At 39.4% G+C, this 13,026-nt stretch overlaps 2 protein-coding genes across 2 annotated transcripts in view; one reads left to right on the forward strand and one right to left on the reverse strand.

The window, feature by feature from the left end:
- LOC109841521 (diacylglycerol O-acyltransferase 2D-like) overlaps nucleotides 4,646-13,026 on the forward strand; it is a 10,058-nt gene continuing 1,677 nt past the window's right edge. The window contains exons 1-9 of the mRNA XM_020410487.1: nucleotides 4,646-4,707; nucleotides 7,191-7,358; nucleotides 7,437-7,511; nucleotides 7,605-7,690; nucleotides 8,607-8,713; nucleotides 8,830-8,985; nucleotides 11,208-11,294; nucleotides 12,429-12,526; nucleotides 12,623-12,710. Of these exons, the coding sequence (XP_020266076.1) occupies nucleotides 4,646-4,707; nucleotides 7,191-7,358; nucleotides 7,437-7,511; nucleotides 7,605-7,690; nucleotides 8,607-8,713; nucleotides 8,830-8,985; nucleotides 11,208-11,294; nucleotides 12,429-12,526; nucleotides 12,623-12,710 (927 nt within the window). The remainder of the gene's footprint in view (nucleotides 4,708-7,190; nucleotides 7,359-7,436; nucleotides 7,512-7,604; nucleotides 7,691-8,606; nucleotides 8,714-8,829; nucleotides 8,986-11,207; nucleotides 11,295-12,428; nucleotides 12,527-12,622; nucleotides 12,711-13,026) is intronic.
- Nucleotides 9,297-10,290, reverse strand: LOC109839868 (dirigent protein 5-like). Its single transcript, XM_020408350.1, has one exon. The coding sequence runs from the start codon at nucleotides 10,074-10,076 to the stop codon at nucleotides 9,444-9,446; it is 633 nt and encodes a 210-aa protein (XP_020263939.1). The 5' UTR covers nucleotides 10,077-10,290; the 3' UTR covers nucleotides 9,297-9,443.

The raw sequence follows: 13,026 nt of genomic DNA on the forward strand, positions 1-13,026 counted from the left end.
GCGTTTGGATTGTGGCTTGGCGACGCGGGGGTCGCCTTCATTTCCAAAGTGGTGACGCGGGGATGACATCCGCGTTTCAGAATGAGCTATTTGACTTGTAGCTTCTTCTGTGGTGCATTGCAAGGACCGTTGTTCAATAATCCTAGCTTTAGCTGTTGTGGGGTGTGAAAGCCGTCAGATTGTAACTTTCACTGTAGATTGTGAAGACTGCTGCATAGAGTTTTCGTCAATCATCAGGAGTGTCGTTGAATTGTAACTCTTCTCGATCTATGTGAAAAGCCCTCCATTCGCAACTTTCGTTCACCAACCCGAAAACTATTTGATTGTAGGTTTCGTTGTAGGAGCTAGACGGGAATCAACATCCATAGTGTCTTAAAGATGAATATTCGCCCACAGCTCTCTACCAAGCAACTCACCAACTGAGTCCAACCTTTTATTTCTGAAGTCGTCCCACTGCTCATCAGCATCTCTAATAGTTGTTATGATATTAGCCATGCTGTTGTCACAGCCATCAAGATCAATCATCTCAGAAGTGAGGTCGCGTTTGTGGCGATTGTGGAGTTGCGGATGCAGTGATTGGGAAGTCGTCTGATTGTGACCTCCGTTGTCGGAGCTTGTTTGAATAAGCTATCTATTGTGATTTTTAGACAGCCTACACTCGTCAATGATCCACTGCTACTGTGGCAATTTCTGGTGCTAAAGTTTTTGCTGATGAGTGTCCTACAAACCAGATTGCTGAGGAATCTACTTCGAGTGTTACTCTTTCTGTGCCACAATTGATCCAGATGCTTCAAAGGGGAGGCACCTCTATCTCCTCTCCGGTTGCTGCTCCAAGTGTCATTACACCCTCTCCATTTGGTACCTCTGGTCATACCTTTTCCACTACCTCTGGTCCTACAGGTATACCGAAAAATATTTGGATACTGGACTCTGGTGCTTCATTTCATATGACTCCACATGCATCTGTCTTATCCTCTCCATCATCTTTACCTTCTCAAGTCAATGTTTTTACAGCAAATGGCTCTTCTCTCTCTGCTACACATAAGGGATCTATTACTGGTCGCTTATCTGTTCCATTTGTTTTACACATACCACATCTTTCATTGAATTTACTTTCAGTTAGTCAAATAACTGATCATAATTGTATTGTGGTTTTTGACTCTACTTCTTGTTATGTGCAGGATCGTCAGACCGGAGCCTTGATTGGTCAGGGACATAGGCGTGATGGACTTTACATTATGGATCATCTAACACTACCATCCACTTCTATCACCCATTCCGCAGCCGTACACTCTGTCACCACTCGTGATGATGCTCTTTCACAGGAGATCTTTGGCATCATCGATTAGGTCACTTATCTACTGATCGTCTTCGCTTTCTCTCAAATAATGGCGCTTTGGGTAGTTATCCCATTTCAAGTATGTTTATTTGTATGGGATGTAAACTATCTAAACACGTCACTAAACCTTATCCTCTTAGTGAGTCTCAAAGTAGCTTTCCTTTTCAACTCGTGCATTCGGATGTTTGGGGCCCAGCCCCCTTGTCGTCTTGTAATGGTAATAAATATTATGTTATCTTTATTGATAACTTTTCTCGTTACACTTGGGTTTATTTTATGCATCATCGTTCATCTCTACCTCAAATTTATAAAGATTTCACTACTATGATCAAAACTCAGTTTGGCACTACTATTAAAACCTTTCGATCTGATTCTGGTGGTGAATATCTCTCACAGCTTTCATGTCCTTATGCACATCAGCAAAATGGTGTTTCAGAAAGAAAACACCGTCATATTATGGAGACTACAAGATCATTACTCATCTCTAGTTCCATGCCTAAACAATTTTGGGTTGATGCTGTTGCTACAGCTGTGTATCTCATCAATTTGATGCCCTCTTCAGTTCTTTCTGGCATATCACCGTTTGAAAAATTGACATCCCATCGTCCTTCTTATTCACATCTTCGTGTGTTTGGCTGTACTTGTCTAGTTCTATTACCATCTCATGAAAGAGATAAGTTATCTCCACGTTCTGCGATTTGTGTTTTTCTTGGATACAGTCTTGAGCACAAAGGATATCGCTGTTATGATCCAATTAAAAAGAGACTCCGCATTTCCCGAGATGTGACCTTTTTGGAGCATCTTTCATAGTACTCTAGACAGTCCCTAAATGACAATAATACATCACCTACTTCCGTTGATCTTTCATTTCTTGAGCTTACCACACCTTCGATTCCAGCAGATTCACCACCTTCCTCTCCATCTCCATCCTCGGATGATCACCAAAGTGTACATGTTCCAGTCTCACCTACTGACCATTCAAACTCGGCCCCAGATGACGATTTTCACTAGCTGATCGCCGCTATCCTCTCCGTATTCGTAAGGCAAAACAATTCTTTGGTTGTATTTCTTCATCTTTTACTCCTGCTTTTCATGCCTTCTTGACAGCCATTCATTCGCATCATGAGCCTACATCTTATCGTCAGGCTGCTTCTTCTCCTGAGTGGCAAGCATCTATGGAGGAAGAGTTAGCCGCCCTTCAAAAGACTGGTACCTGGGATCTTGTCTCATTACCTCCAGGAAAAGTTCCAATTAGTTGCAAATGGGTTTATAAAATTAAAACCTGTTCAGATGGTACAATAGATCGGTACAAGGCTCGTCTAGTTGCTCGAGGATTTACCCAAGAATATGGGATTGATTATGAGGAGACTTTTGCTCCTGTGGCTAAGATGACATCAGTTCGCGCTCTTATTGCTGTTGCAGCTGCTCAACAGTGGCCTCTCTATCAGCTTGATGTGAAGAACGCTTTTCTTCATGGTGATCTTCATGAAGAAGTTTATATGCACCCACCTCAAGGTCTTCCTCATTTGTCAGGACAAGCCTGACATCTTCGCCGTGCATTATATGGCCTAAAACAAGCTCCTCGAGCCTGGTTTGAGAAATTCAGCTCTGCAGTACTTAATATGGGCTTTATTCAGAGTGAGGCTGATCATGCGATGTTTGTTCATACATTGTAGGTGTAAATTTTGATCTCCCGAAAACAGGGAGCTTCGTTTGTATTGATAAGAAGGCTTATTACAAACTAATAAATCAAATGTTTACAACAGAAACGGATCCGATCGAAGTTGATGCCGGAGCCGGAGCTTCGGTTCTCAAATGAGGGAGCCTTTGGCAAAGGTCCAGGTTCAACCTTTGGGAGATTAGCCAGCAGAATATGCAACGGCCAATCCCCCTTCTTCATGCTGCTGAAGATGGGTTTTAACAGGCAAGGGATGGCATGGGCTCTCCCTTGATTCATGGGATTTGACCACTAATAGAGGTGAGGGAGATAGCTTGACTGCTCCTTGAATTATGGGATGTGACCACACGTTGTTCGGAGACGTCCTGCTGTTCATTCGTACCGTCAATGGTCATTCGAAGAGCTGTGCTCTGCATCACGCTACATAGGAGTGGGAAAGCCCCTCCTCGTATGCGTGACAACGGCTGTCAGATGCTTGCGTGGATCTGACCAACCACCGAGCGTTGGCGGCTCTCGTCCCTTCACCTGGACAACTGAGGTGAGCCGCATTTATGAGGGTGCAGGCTGTTTCGGCGCCTGTCCGCTCATTCGTACTGTGGACGGCCATCTGACGGGCCTGGAGTATTGTGCCCTCTCCCTTGATTTGTGGGATTTGACCACTGATGTAACTGTTCCCATACTCCAAGTGGGCAGTTGACAGTGAGCTGGCGAGTCTGCAGCTTGGGTCTGCAGGCGAGCTTGCAGGCGAACTGGGTCTGCAGGTGAGTTTGGGACTGCAGGCGGACTTGGGTCTGCAGGCGAGCTAGCAGGCGAACTGGGTTTGCAGGCGAGCTCAGGTGCGCAGGCAGACTTGGGTCTGCAGGCGGATTTGGGACTGCAGGCAGACTTGGGTCTGCAGGCGGATTTGAGACTGCAGGCAGAGCTGGGGATTGCAGGCAGACTTGGGTCTGCAGGCGGATTTGGGACTGCAGGCAGACTTGGGTCTGCAGGCGGACTTGGGACTGCAGGCAGACTTGGGTCTGCAGGCGGATTCGCAACTGCAGGCGAAGCTGGGGACTGCAAACGAACCTGGGTCTGCAGGCGATCTTCAAGCCGTTAGGCGAGCTCTATAGCATGGATCGAAGAATAGGCCGTAACTTTCAAACCGTAAGTCGGAATTGGACGAATTATATATGAAAATCGCCTATCTCGACGAGATGGAGCCATCCGAACCGAGCCGAAGGCTTTGGTTCGCTTCCTCCGTTTCGCCAAATTCCTTACGGTTTGAGAGATATCTGCGTTTTCCCCTTTTTTCTGCTATTTCAGGCGAGTTTTTTAGCAGTTTTGTTCTGAACTTCTCTGATAAGGATTAAAGGTAATTTTTATTGCCTACAGATGGCGGCTGACGACTGGAGGGGAAGTCATTCGAGCACAGGAGGGGACGTCTTGGAAATATTCCAGATTCGATAGATGAGACAGAACGGAGGATAGGCTGACTGTTTGGGCCTCCTTCCCTTACCAGATGGCGGCTGTCGACTGGAGGGGAAGTTATTCGAGCACAGAAAGGGGCGTCTTGGAAATATCCCAGATTCGATAGATGAGACAGAACGGAGGATAGGCCGACTGTTTGGGTCTCCTTCCCTTGCCAGATGGCGGCTGGTGACTGGAGGAGAAGTCATTCTAGCACAGGAGAGTATCTTAGCGATCTCTGGTAACTGACTCATGGGCAGAGTGAGCTGTTTCCGCACGAGATTTGTCAGAGTTGCGATCTTGAGAGGACCACTCAATAAATTGTGCTGTTGATTGATGTATCTGTGAAGGTAGCTTAGCTGGATCTTATCCCCTTAGTAAAGACGGATCGATTTGTCAGTCGCCCATATGATTTGTCGCCAATTAGTCAAGTGAGTTTCTGGTCGAGTGAACTGCCGAGAAAGTGATCGAGCCGACTATTTGGGGAATCGTCTCGACTTATAAGGGTCGACTAATCCCGCACTTTGTGTCGTTTAAAGAGGACTCGTTTCCTCGACCGGTCAATATATTTGCCCTTGGTTGGGCCTTTGGGCCACTATTTTATAACTTGGATCATATGAAATCAATCTTTCGACATCTTTATCTTTATCTTTAAATAGTAAATTATCATAACAGAATCCACCTGTTATTTTAGTGTCTGAAAAATATAAGTATGAAATACTTTTCTTACCTTCCTGAACTTCCGTCGAGATACAACGTTTCGTCTGATATCAGACTTATCTTCTATTTTTTTATATTTCGATATCATTAATTTAGCAAGCATCAGACTAATCAGTGAAGGTGTAACGTAGCTCAGTCTACAAACTCAGCGGGAGACATTTGTGGCTCCACACCACACATTTACAAATTTAGTTCCTTCACGTGGTAGTTGACGATTGGAAAATATTTGGAACATGGGAAGAATTTGAGAATATTCTATTCTTTAGCAAATGTTTTCTATTATTTACTATATTTAAACGATGTCTGGATAATAGAAAGTGAACGGTATAAAGCCAGAGTGACATCGATTTATTTATTTCTCATTTGACTTTGCATATAAATTTGACGGTAGAAATTAATGAGCATCTTAAGCTCCCATGATAAGTAGGTGAAAAAAAAAGTAAAACATTTCTTTCTTCTCCTCATGCACTCCTTATTTACTTTCTCAAACAATTTGAGACTCCGAAAAAAAAATTAATATCTGATATGATATTCGATCTTTTTTAATGGCTAATTGGCACTTAAATACTATAGTTCCGCCACACGTTTTTTTTCTTTTAGGTTTGGCGAGGGAACTTCTTCACGATCATTTGAATCATGGGTATCGAATCTGTGGGCGTGACCAAGGGGCATCCCCTAACGCACGGCCTCGGGTATTTAAAATTAAGTTCATATGAGTGTTTCTTAGAAAAGTCTAATCTGATGCTTTAAAGTACTACTTATGGGCAGCATACCAATCCAGTTAGACCCTCTTAAATTATTTCGTCACACAGTTATACAATACATTTTCATAAAGTAGGGTATTAGTACCTACTATTAGACAACCATGACAATATTTCCCATAGGTGGCTGTTTGGTTAGTTTCCCTGATTACAGGAAACTTATTTCCAAGCATAGATATTGCTTTTCATGTGTTTTTAAAAGGTTTTTTAAAAATTTTTTGTTCCGTCACAAAATAGGATTGGAAACAGATCTCCTCACATCTCCATTGTTTGTTTCACAACAAGAAAAAAATACTAAGAATAGGAAATCTTACCCACCCATCACTAGAATAGGAAAAATAATAATTATTTAATCTTTTTTCATCTCTCATTTCCGAACCCAAAGCTCGGAAACGGGTATTTCCTTAACTCTGATTTGGCTGGTGATTTCTACAACTCATTTTCATAAATCTTGTGTTGAACCAAACTGAGGAATAGAAGATCTTTTTAAACTTAGATTTCCCACTGTCATACTGTCAGTATAAGAAATCTATTTCTCTTCGGAATTTTTGTCAAACAAACAGCCACTAGAAGGATTGTCACGTGATGCGATCAGCTATTTGTTTCCTTTCAGGGCCCGTTTGTTTGGCGTTGGGAGATTTCCTAAAAACCAAGAAAAAGAAATCTATGTACTTTTTTCATTAAAATATTATTTTTATCCACTTCCATCCATAAAACTCAATCCAAGAAAAAGAAATCTATACACTTTTATCAATAAAATATTATTTTTATCCACCAACTCATCACATCTTATCTCCTTTCTTACTTTTAAAAATATACCAAACACAAGAAACGGGTCACATCATCCAACTCATCTCATCTCATATTTAAAAATCACTCACATCATCCAATAATATGGTGACAACTCATCTCATCTCATTAACATTTCATTTCCACCCATTTCCTCAAAAAAAAAAAGAAATTGATTTCCTTAAGTGTGGGTCACATCATCCAATAATATACAAACAACTCATCTCATCTCATCTATTTTCTTATTTTTAAGAATGAACCAAACACAAGAAAAAATTTATTATAGGAAATAGGTTTCTTATAATACATTTTCTTATTTTTTTAACCAACCAAACAATCTCAAAACAAGTTTTCTTAAAAAATCACTCACATCATCCAATAATATGATGACAACTCATCTCATCTCATCTCCTATTCTTTGATTTCCTTCTTTTTTTAACCAACCAAACAACCATAATGCCGTCACAAACCCAAAACCCAGCGAGCCGACCGTCTTCACGGGGACGGAATATTCCGCTATCCGAACCACCGTCGCCCTCGCCGTCTGGCTCGGCGCCATCCACTTCAACGCCGCCGCCGTCCTCATCGCCGTATTCCTCCTCCCCCTCCGCCTCGCCGTCACGTGCGTAGCGTACCCTTCTGAGATTTCTAGTTTTCGCCACTGGGTTTTGTGGTTATTTACCGTCTTGCCATTTTGCAGTGTATTTGGGTTGCTGGTTCTGTTCATGGTGATTCCGTTGAATGATAAGAACAAACGGGGAGGGAAATTATCGAGGTTTGAGGGAGAAGAGAAACCCATATTTCTATTATTTTTTTTAGTTATTTTTTTTGAATTTTTGATGATTTCTTTTTCGGGGGGAATATACAGGTTTATCTGTAAATATGCGTGTGGGTATTTCCCAATAACTCTTCATGTGGAGGACATTAAGGCCTTTGATCCAAACCGACCTTATGGTGAGATTTTGGAGTTTTTTCTTTGATTTTGATCACTTTTAGTTTGGTTTTTGTGAAGCTCAAAATGGGTTCTCTTCTAGTTTACGGAGACATTTGTAGTTGAATAGTTGGAGATATTCCATTTTGTATGAGGTTGGAAGACAGCCCACATAATAAAATTCTCATAATCCGAGTTTTTCCTGTGATTCTAGTGATTTTATAGTTGTTGAGGCAATAAAGAGTATCAGATTGTTTTGACTCTAAAGTTGTAATTTTTTTTAATGTAGGACTGTACTCACACATGAAATTTCCAATATTAGTTTACTTTGATATGATTCCTTGATCCTTAGTAGTTCGGAGATCAGTTACTCAAGAGTATTATCAGATACATTTGTAGTTAAATAATTGTGAAGCTCAAAAATGAGTTCTCTGCTAGTTTGCTACTACATTTGTAGTTGAATGATTGGAGATGAACCATTTTATTTTCTCATAATCAAGTTTTTATTTTTTTTTTTGCGATTCCTAGTAATTTTTTAGTTGTGAGACAGTAAAGAGTATCGGATTCTTTTGATTCAAAATTAGATATAGAAATGATTTAATCCAAAAGCTTAAGTTGTTAGGCATTGATCAAATGATTTAATCCAAAAGCTTAAGTTGTTAGGCATTGATCCCAACTTTCGTTTATGTTAACTGCTCATTTCTAGTTCTTCTGATGTATTGTTAGGCATTGATCCCAACTTTCGTTTATGTTAACTGCTCATTTCTAGTTCTTCTGATGTACGACTGTGTTTACACATTAAATTTCCAATATTAGTTGATTGTTAAATGATCCTTTGATCCTACGTCCTTTGGGGATCAATTACGCAGTGTATTATCAGATTCTTTTGATGGTAACATTTAGATTCTTATGAATTTTTTTTTGGGGTGTCTACTTCAGTGTTCGGATACGAGCCACATTCGGTATTACCTATTGCTGTATGTGCGCTTGCTGATCACACTGGTTTCATGCCATTGCCAAAGATCAAGGTCCTTGCAAGTAGTGCTGTAAGGTCTTCTGCCATTAACATTTTCTTTTCTTTTGGGAATCGATGTGTTAAAATCAGAGTACCTCCTTTACTCTTTCACTAATACTAATATGTCTGTTCATAATAATGATTCAGGTGTTTTACACACCATTCTTGAGGCAGATATGGACATGGTTAGGGCTGGTTCCAGCGTCCAGAAAGAATTTTTACTCGTATCTGAAAGCTGGCTATAGTTGCATAGTAGTGCCTGGTGGTGTTCAGGAAATTATCCATATGGACCATAAATCTGAGGTGTGCCTAAAACCTCGATTTTTTTTTCTTTTTCTTTTTCTTTTTCTTTTTCTTTTTCATTGCTTGAATTTCTTATAAATTCATTGAAATCTTACCATGTTCTGATTATTGTAAATGTAGCGTAGTTGATGCTAGCTTAAAGGCCAAATTATGTGCACATATATTTGTTTCCTTTATGTTTGGAGGTTTTGTTAATCTTTTTTTAATGGAACTCCTGCCTAAATGCTTTCTTCTCATTTTTTACTGATAATGCCGGATGCTTGACTAAAATAACTATCAAATACAGAACCAGTAGTATTAATGAAGCATTAAATTCCATACGAAGGAAACTGGTATTCACAACTACATCATGTAGCATGTCTGTTATTTCCTGGGGCTTCCATGCATGTCAAGTTGATACATAGAACATAACAGAGATCCATACACAAACATAGAAGCACACAAACAGAAAAAATAAATCAATAGCACTCATAGAGCTTAACATCCATCTGGACCTTGAAGTATGTCAAACTTGCCGACAATGTCTTAAAGGTGGCAATTCCACGTGCCATGAAGAAATCCCCAGTTCCGCCCACCACAGAGAGGTCTCTAGTCTCCATCATCATTAGATCCGCACCCATTAAGTTAATCGTACCTTTATACTTAGTTGAGTTGAAGACAAGAGTATAGGAAAACCAGGCATTGTAGTCCGTCTTCATGTCATAGAAATAGAAGCCCTGCGCTCTGGCAACAGGTGGAGACAAGAGGTTGGGGTCGGCAGTGACAGCGTCGTCAAACACAATCAACTTACCGAACTTAAAGTTGCCGAGAGCAGTCTGGTTTGCAACCACTGCGGCAGTTGCATTTGCTTCATTGGTGCCGTCGAACAGAAGGTCGTGCAAGTAGAGGACTAGACGCTTGCACGGTTTATCTTTGTTAATCATCATCTTGCCTCTTTGCGCCCACTTATAATGATCATCATCATATTCATGATCATTAGTAGTAGCAGTAGTTGAAGCAGCAGCACTAGCAATATTAATGAGGATCAGCAGAAAAAGATAAGAACAGACTCTATTTCTACTGTTGGATACTGCTGGTCTTGCTCCTTGCATCTTATCTAAGAAAAGCTGATAAGTTTAATCAGAGGAGATAATATTTGGACTGAAACTAGTCCTAGCGTTGCACTATATGTATAGATTCTAGTTTGTTAAAGTTGTTGATCTGCCAAGGTATTAGTTGATGAATATATTTTATTTGGCAAGGTTAGGTTGCTGACGTCCTCTTTTTAAAGGTTTGGTACTGACAAAACTCTCAGAATTGATTCCTTTATTGTGTAATGAGATTCGTTTTATGTACGAGTCTGATTGTAAAAGAAATCCGATCTACACTATGTTATATGCTTTATTTGGCTTCCCCTCATGTTTTCTTCTTTTTTACTACTTCAAGAGCCTAACTACAGAATATGCTCACAAAGTTTTATATGGCGGTAGTTATAAAGTAATTCTAGAGATGAGTTCTCGTTTCCTTTCGCCATGTTGAATGATCTTGTTTGAATTTTTGGTCTTGTTTGTATGATATACATCATAGATTCAGATTTTGAACAGGAAATTCTTAAATATGCTTGTTTGCCCAACATTGTGTGTATGGATGGGTAAGTGCTTGCTACCAAAAATATCTACTACTCTACCAAACCAAACAAATTGTACCTACTGCACATATTCCAGCTAATAAGAGAATGTTCTTTATTACCTCAGTGTGGTTTTAGGATCATAACATATTTTCACCTTATTGAATACTCTTATCATCATCATTATCTTCATATAAGACTTTTCTTCGTCACTTAGACCTATGACACTGCCCCCTTAAATATAAGGGTTAATCGTAGTTACTTCCCCTTGTATTATAGGAGTTAGCCTCTTATAATCCTTGAAACTTTTTTTATTAACACTTTGATCCCATGATGTCCAAATTGAGTTGTCTCTACATACTTTGTTCTGCGGATTGTTTAGCTAATTTTGTAGTCTTATTTTGTTTGGTGTTTAGTCAAGTTTAAGATGCCAATATGCACTATTTCCATCGTCACTCCATATTCTGGGTGTATTCAGCTTCCTATTGATGATGCTTATTTAAGTCTTTCACTTTACTCGCCACCTTTGTCTTCTGTCACATTGTGGTAAAGTACACTTGTTTTTCCATTTCAATGCATGTAAGTCCTTGAATTCCTAATAATTGTTTGGTTGTAGGTGGCATTTCTGAAATCAAGAAAGGGGTTTGTACGGATAGCCATGGAGATGGGCGCACCTCTTGTACCAACATTTTGCTTCGGTCAGGTGAGATAATATGATTGTATTTTTTGTGCTCACTCAGCAACAATAACAAGATCAAAGCTTTTATACCAAATATATTGCTTTGTTTAGGGCTATCTCCTCTGTTTGATTAACTACTAATGTATCCTTCTTACTTGTTGCCAACCATGTTCTCTTTGGTCTACCTCTAGTCCTCTTTGTCCCATTCAATATAAATTTTTTGGTTTGATTTCATAAAACCCTCAAATTTGTGGGGTTTTCCATTCCCTGTAAATGACAAATAACTAAATTCGGAATTTTTTCTGTCAAGGAAATTATAGTTATTTGCAGTTATAGTTAGGTGGTCTGGTGAGAAAAGTTCAAAGTTTAGGGGGTTTTGTGAGACACCCCAGAGTTCCGGGGACTTACATGAGTTAAAAAGTTACTGAGGGGTTTTGCAAAACCACTCAAAGTTCAGGGTTTTTTTAATTAACCCTTGTAATCTTATTATCTCTCTTAAACGGTGCAATTTGTTCCGCGGTTGCACGGGTACAAATAATCTCACGTGATTCTTCTCGCTTTATCATTAACTAGTGTGCAACCTGTGCAAAGCCCCGCTCTCTATTTTTTTAAGCACTGTATTTTGAACTTGCCTCCCTCTAAGTTTTAATATATTTGATTTAATTATTGTATGCTTAAAATTAGAAATCATATTTACTCCTCTATATTTAAAAGGATTCAGGTTTTAATTCATTTGATTTAAAAATCATATCTACTCCTCTATACTTAAAGAATTCTATACTTAAAGAATGATCCAAATTTTAATACATTTGATATGCTTTACTGTTTATGACACAGTAACACTGTAGTATGAATACTTACTACTACTGCAGCATAAACAGTAACTCCGAGTGAAGTGTAGAGGACCCGATTAATTTATTGTTCATGGTACACTAAATACTGTACCCATTACTGTAGTATGCACAATAATTCTTTGGGTTCTCTAACCCCTTGCAAATGCATACATTTCCTATTTTATCTCTTAGTGCATATTCACAAGTTACATCATGACATTGTCATTTCTCAGTTTATACCTCTCCTTTTCTCTTTATGAGAGAGAGGGAGCATGAGATGATGTGATTGTGCTGCTCAATTTTTTCTTCGTACAATCATCTGCAGAGTCATATTTACAAGTGGTGGAAGCCCAGTGGGAAATTGTTTGTGCAGATTGCTAGAGCAATCAAGTTCACACCGATCATATTCTGGGGAAGATTTGGGTATAGAAATCCTACATTTATGCTTGTTTTTGTCGAGTTTTAAGTACTTTAGTTTTTATGACTTGGGTTTATCTGTACTGGTTCTTGTCTTTTCAGGTCACCTATACCATTTCGACAACCAATGCATGTTGTAGTTGGAAGACCGATCGAGCTTAAGAAAAATCCTCAGCCAACAATGGAAGAGGTACATAAAATTTTGCACTTCTTCGTCTGTTTTGTACAATTTTTTTTTAGTCCAAATGCTTTCTCAGTTCTGTAAAAGACTAAATTCTTTTTTACCTCTGTTTTATCACTGAACATAGGAGGTCTATCTACAGTGGATATTTGTAATGTTATCTAGTTCATGGTGTCTATGTCTATATCCATGTCTATGAATTCGTGGTGCACGTTATTCTTCAACTGCTAGTTATTTTTATTTTCTTCCCACAAATTACTTGGTTATGAGAAAATTGATGATGTAGACTGAAGATAATGTCGTAGCTAAAGTGAGCTCACCATAG

Source organism: Asparagus officinalis, chromosome 1 (genome assembly GCF_001876935.1).
Source record: "Asparagus officinalis chromosome 1, Aspof.V1, whole genome shotgun sequence".
In the NCBI taxonomy this organism is placed as follows: Eukaryota; Viridiplantae; Streptophyta; class Magnoliopsida; order Asparagales; family Asparagaceae; genus Asparagus; species Asparagus officinalis.

Bases quoted from the DNA above. Each gene is read 5' to 3' on its own strand.
- LOC109839868 (XM_020408350.1), bottom strand. From the start codon at position 10,076: ATGCAAGGAGCAAGACCAGCAGTATCCAACAGTAGAAATAGAGTCTGT.